We start from the raw sequence: 5,940 nt of genomic DNA on the forward strand, positions 1-5,940 counted from the left end.
GCCGGGATCGGGCGGGGCGCTCAGGCCGCGGGGACGGGGCTCAGGCTGGGCCGGGCCGCGCGGGAGCCGTGCCGGGCGGGACGTGAGGGCCGGGCCGGGAGCGGGTGGGATCCTGGCGCTGCACAGACTGACAGTGGAGCTGGAGCGGGACCGAGTGGGATACCGGGGCTGCGGTGGCGATGGTGAGGCTGGGCCGGGACCGGGTGGGATCCTGGGGCTGCAGGGTGGGGTCAGCACCAGGCAGGACCCCGGGAGCGCACAAGGCAATGGCCAGGCCTGTGCCGGATGGGACGGCAGCAGTGCCGGTGTCAGGCCTGTGCTCTCACTCACTGACCCTCATGGTGCTGCCCACAGGTGATTTTTGGACCCATGTTCTCCGGAAAGAGGTAGGACCACATCAGATGGGAGGGCGGGGAGCTGGCAGGTGCCCAGGGCCTGCTGACAGCAGTCTTTTGCAGCACGGAGCTCATGCGGCGAGTACGGCGGTTCCAGCTCGCTCAGTACCAGTGCCTGCTGGTGAAGTATGCCAAGGACACCCGCTATTGTGCCTCTGGTGTTTCCACACATGACAGGTAAGTCCCATGGGCAGGAAGAAACAGCTCCTGTGGGCCTGGGTGGCCAGGCTGCCTGGCTCACCTCCTGTCCTCCACAGGAACACCATGGAGGCACTCCCTGCCTGTCTCCTCAAGGACGTGTACCAGGAGGCACTGAGCTCGGCAGTCATCGGCATCGACGAGGGCCAGTTTGTAAGTGCAGGGCTAGAGCAGGTCCTGGAGTGCTCTGCATGGGGCAATCTCTTCAGAGCATCCCCATGCAGAAAAAGATCTAAATCCTCCTGGGCTGGGGGGAATATCTCTCGAACAACTTGGTCTTGCTAGACTGTGTTTCTGAGGTCAAACCCTTCCCTTAATCCCTGCAAGTTGAGGACAGTGGGGCTGGAGTCCATCTCCTGGGTAGGACACACTGTTGTAATTTTCTGGTGCCCTGTGCTACTGCCTGGGCATACACCACAGGATCCTCAGTTAAGTGCTGCCCCCTCTCTCTGCTGACRCTAATATTTCTGTATTTCTTCTAGTTCCCAGACATCGTGGAGTTCTGTGAGATGATGGCCAATGCTGGAAAGACTGTCATTGTTGCTGCTCTTGATGGGACCTTCCAGAGAAAGGTAAAATACTTTCCTTTAGCTACTGTATTAAGAAGCTCATAGATTCCAATCAACAGAACTGCTCCCATCTTGGCACAGGCTTTTGGAAACATCCTGAACCTGGTTCCACTGGCAGAGAGTGTGGTGAAGCTGAATGCTGTGTGCATGGAGTGTTACCGAGAAGCCTCCTACACAAAAAGGCTAGGAGCAGAGAGGGAGGTGAGTTCCCCCAGAACACAATGCAATGCAATAGCTTTTCATCTTGCTGGCCATGCTCCTCTGGGAGAAGGGACCTCCTTAGGTGAACTGAATTCTGCAGGGTCACTCTTCCARTCTTTCTTGCCAGGTTGAAGTGATTGGAGGAGCAGACAAGTATCATTCCGTCTGCCGTGCCTGCTACTTCCGGAAGAGGCCTCACCAACCTGGGTCAGAAAACAAGGAGAATGTGCCCATAGGAGCAAAGCAGTTGGACATGGCTGCCTCCCGAAAGATCTTTGCTTCTTGACTGCTGGGCTCCAACATAGGAACAAAATGAGCAGGGCAAAGTAAAGGCTGTAGCTTCCAGACTTCAGCTTTGTCTTCCCCTGCTTTTAGCAAAAGTCAAATGTCTCAGCTCTACTTGCCAAACAAGCTGCTGCTTCTCTGCACCATGTGCCAAGAAAGAGGATGATCAACTGGACCTAATGCTGGAGGGAGCTGAAACAGCAGCCTGACTAAAAGTGAGTCCCTTTCCCAGAACACTGAAAAGAGACAGATGTAATTACTGATGCACCACACAAGCTGGTACTGGAAAACTCCATCACACTAAGTTGGACTGCAGGGCATTAACAGTTTGCAGTACTTCTAGTCTGTTCTAGATTTCTGCATGTGTTCAAACTGGCCAGTGACTGGTAGAAGTCCTTGTACTTGCATATGAACAGGATTGTTTTTTTAATCTCGTCTACTGTTGCTGAAGTCCAGGTTCCCTAGGACAATGTACAGTAATTTAGTATCTGGAACCCACTTCCTTTTTAACATAGTTTGAGGAGATATTCCTTTTCTTTTACCTAGAGCTGTGGCCCAACTTTTCAACTGAAATATATATATCATTCCCTAGCCCTACTTACAGACAGCCTTTTAACAATGGGGCATGGCCTGTCAGCTTGCTGTTACACTCATTTGCTGTAAGTTTTTATTAAAACAGAATGGGGGAAAGACAAGGCTCAACTTGACAGCTCAAGTTTTAAACTCTTTTTAGGCTTGAACTTAGAAGTGCCTCTGCATCTAGTAGTAGTCTACCTATGAAGACAATGGTGTTGTCACTTCATTTCAGGAAGTCACCTCTCCAATATCAAGGTTTTTTGCTCAAGTCTAAGCTTGGTGCTGCCACTTCACAACTCTTAGGCTCAGGACTTGATCTGTGTAAGACTAGGCTACTGTTACTGTGAAAATCCAGCTACTTGGAAAAGGGTGTCTGTTTTGAGTGGATGATTCTTGATTATAATCACATCTCTTGCTCCCTCCTGAGCCTTCAAAGAATTCTTGGGCCTGCTGCTTCCTCTACTATACCTTGGCTGAAGCATCCTCTTCCCTTTTGCTTCACTTAGCTTCCAGAAGTCTTTTACTCCTTGCAAAAGTGCTTTTCCTGTACGTCAGAGTCCACAGGCTCCACACAATCGTTCCTCATTCTGTTCAGGCTGCTTTGGTCGAATCTCCATGCTCAAATATTGTGCTATCAAGCAACACCTGTCTAGAATGTTTTAAGAGCTGCCTGAAAAAAACTGCCTATACCTGCATTACTTGAAGTCATTACAGCTGTAGTATTCACAAGCACTTCACTGCCAGGCCTAGGCTTTTCCCTTGGAGGCTGGGGGAAGGTAGTACTGCTACTGTTTTAGGTTAATAAATAACTTAATGAAATTGCCTGTGTGTGCTCTATACCAGACTGCTCTGACAAAGATTTGCTCTCACTTAACAGGCTGTGCAAACAGCACAGGCTGATCTTTCATACAAGCAGCAGCATGTGCTAGAAGGCTGGTCACATGGGTGTTGTTTGTGAGCTGGCTACGCAAATCCTCTATCAAACAGTATCCATAAGGAGCAGTAGGGAACACTTGCTAAAAATAGGCACTAGCCTAAGTGTGCTGTTTGTGGAGCAACAGAGCTGATCAAAACAGTGCTCTGCACAGCTTCCCCTCTTGGAAACTCCGGTCCCATCCCGCAGGARAGGGAAGAGAAAGGAGAAAAACCCAACTTTGCTTCTTCAGTGAAGAAAGGCCCATGGTGGCTAAGTGAAAAAGTTTATTCCATCTCTACAGTGGCAAACAAAGGAACACTTGAATATCAGCCCCAGCAGCTATAGTTCACATACCTCATAGTGCTGCCAGGAACAGGTGCAGCAGAAAAATACAACCTGAGACAAAGCCAGTCTGCATAGCCCAAATGCAGAGAGGCACAACTCAAAGCCTGGGGAGAAAATGAGCTGCTGAGCAGAGCTTTGCTCACAGAGCAGCATGTAGCACACAGGACTACAGCTTGGCTTCTCTGGACACATCACGCCTAGTGGAAGGCAAGTGAGGAAGGCAGGCACTACTGCGGACTGAGTCAGCAGTGGAGATGCTTCACRAGGACCTTCCTCAGTAGCAGGTGGAGCTGTGGACAAGATTGGGCCATGGCCCTGCTGTAAGAGAGACCAGGGCTTGCTGCTTCCAGAGATCCCAAACCCTTTCATGTGAGCACCAGCAGTCATAGTGCAGGCTTTAGGGGGACGCATGGTACAAGGAAGTTAATAAACATAAGGCTTTGGCATCAAGCTCCCCCAGCAGCAGCAGCTGAGGGAAGGCAGGAAGGCACAAGAGCTCAAAGGCAGGCAGGAGCTGGGCTGCATTGTCCAGCTGCACTGGGGGTTAAGACACTCACTGAAGAAGTAAAAGGTGGCACTTYAGGGAATCAAAGCCAGCAGGACTGGCAAAGGCAACAGTGTAAGGACAGGTCAGGGCAGCAGTCACAACGGCACTGCCGAAGCCAGAACTAGGGGCCAGGCCTGGGAGGATTGAAAACCACACACCACTGCTTCCTCCCACAGCTGCTTCCCCAGAGGCACAACAGAAAGGAAAGGAGCTCAGCCTCYCCAGAGCCAGGAAGGAAGGCAGAGCAGATACTGTGCATGGGAGTCTGCACATGGCATCTTCCCAGGGAGAGTTCACTGCAAGCAGCAGGTCTGCACCCAGCACTCACATATCACTGCTACACATTACACTCCCATTCCCAGCCGGAAAGCTTACAGCTCCACAAGGACCAAGCGGTCTCTCCTTCTATATACCAGCACCAAAGCCTAGTGACCTTAACATAAAGCAGCCACCATCCTCCTGCCCCCCCCACCTTCCCCATTCAAGTTACAAGACCTTCCCCACCCCATGAAACACAATTGCACTTGCACAGGTGTCCCTGCTGGACTGCCTGGCACGGGGCTCAGTACACYGGCGGCGGCTGGTAACCCCCCGAGGTGTCCGCAGTGTGGGTGAAGGGTGGCTGCTGATAGCTGTCGTGGCTGACGTTCGGGTAACTGGAGTAGGGAGCTGAGACCTCTGGGGTAGGGTCGACGTAGTTGTGAGCAAAGTCCTCTACCCCCATCTTGTACCTCTTGTAAGCAAAGGCGATCAGGAATCCCTACAGAAACGAGAGGGGCCGTCAGAGCTAAGCAGCAAGGCAGAGGCCAGCACCAGCCCCTGGGACACTGGGACCACATGCAGCCACAGTGACAGTGCCTGTCCCAGGCTGTAGGGCCCGCAGAGCCCTTCCACATCACCTCCCAAGCAGGGCTGGGCCAAGTGCCCACGCTCCACAGGAGCACAGCTCACCCATGAGAAGATGGAGAAGAAGCTGAAGGTGATGGCAGCTCGCGCAGAGTCAGCCCCAACACGCACATCTTTGGCCGGTGTCCAGGCCCACTGGTTGGTCAAGAAACAGAAACCAATGAACCACAGGAACGTCCAGAGCCCTGGGGGAGGAAGTGTGTGTGAGGGGCAGGGTCTGCTTTTTGCTGGTGCCAGGCAGGTCCCCCACCATCACAGGACGGCCCAGCATCGCTGGCGTGGCCCAGCTGGCCGGTTCCTGCTCCCATCAGCCCACCACGGCCACTGGGACCACCGTCGGCAGGCAGGCCCTCGCTCGGTGCCCGGCAGCACATGGCTCGCAGGTGCCGTGCCAGCAGATCAGAGCAGCTCCCGTCGCCAGGCACGGCAGCCACGTCACCCAGGGAGTGGGACAGGGCAGCCGCTGCGCGCCAGCGCCGCGAGCCTGCGCGCAGCGGGCCGGCCCTGCCCGGGGCACCTGCTGCGCTACCTGAGAAGCTGAGGTCCGCCAGGACCAGGTACTTGCGGTCGGTGGCGTTGCTGATCTGGTGGAAGTAGATGTCCACGAGGAAGAAGAAGATGCAGGCGAGGAAGGCGAGGACACCAATGCCGATGCCGTAGCGGCAGGCGTCCTCGTTGTGGTTGAAGATGCAGAAGAGCTCGGAGGAGGTGGGCACGTTGGTGTAGCCCTCCCCGATGAGGCAGCAGAACACGATCAGGGAGAAGATCTGCGGGAGCCCGGGCCGGGGCGTCGCGGCGGGCGGCACCGGGGGCCGCAGCCCCCCCCAGAGCTCAGCCGAGAGCCCCGGCCGCGGGCTGGAGCCACCACGGGCCAGAGCCGGGGAGGGGGTCAAGTGGGGGGGAGGTCACACTGGGCCCCACAGGGGTCACATGGGGGCCCTGGGGGGTGACACGGTGCCCTGCGGGGTCACACAGGGTCCCCGGGGGGTGACATGGGGCCCC

General features: G+C 54.7%; 2 protein-coding genes across 2 annotated transcripts; one reads left to right on the plus strand and one right to left on the minus strand.

The window, feature by feature from the left end:
- Positions 1 to 296: 296 nt before the first annotated feature.
- On the plus strand, positions 297 to 3,043 carry TK1 (thymidine kinase 1). The gene is made up of 6 exons (XM_085318233.1): positions 297 to 386; positions 459 to 572; positions 653 to 746; positions 1,076 to 1,165; positions 1,244 to 1,363; positions 1,491 to 3,043. Exons 1-6 carry the CDS (start codon positions 370 to 372, stop codon positions 1,647 to 1,649), a joined length of 594 nt encoding a protein of 197 aa, XP_085174359.1. The 5' UTR covers positions 297 to 369; the 3' UTR covers positions 1,650 to 3,043.
- Positions 3,044 to 3,404: 361 nt separating this feature from the next.
- Positions 3,405 to 5,843, minus strand: SYNGR2 (synaptogyrin 2; the record flags this gene model as incomplete). Its single annotated transcript, XM_085318234.1, has 3 exons — positions 3,405 to 4,792; positions 4,984 to 5,123; positions 5,468 to 5,843. Coding segments are annotated over 3 exons (714 nt in total), but the record flags the coding sequence as incomplete, so codon positions are not given.
- Between the last annotated feature and the right edge of the window lie 97 nt (positions 5,844 to 5,940).

This window comes from Rhea americana, unplaced genomic scaffold, assembly GCF_003343005.1.
Source record: "Rhea americana isolate MKP2758 unplaced genomic scaffold, rheAme1 scaffold_527, whole genome shotgun sequence".
In the NCBI taxonomy this organism is placed as follows: domain Eukaryota; kingdom Metazoa; phylum Chordata; class Aves; order Rheiformes; family Rheidae; genus Rhea; species Rhea americana.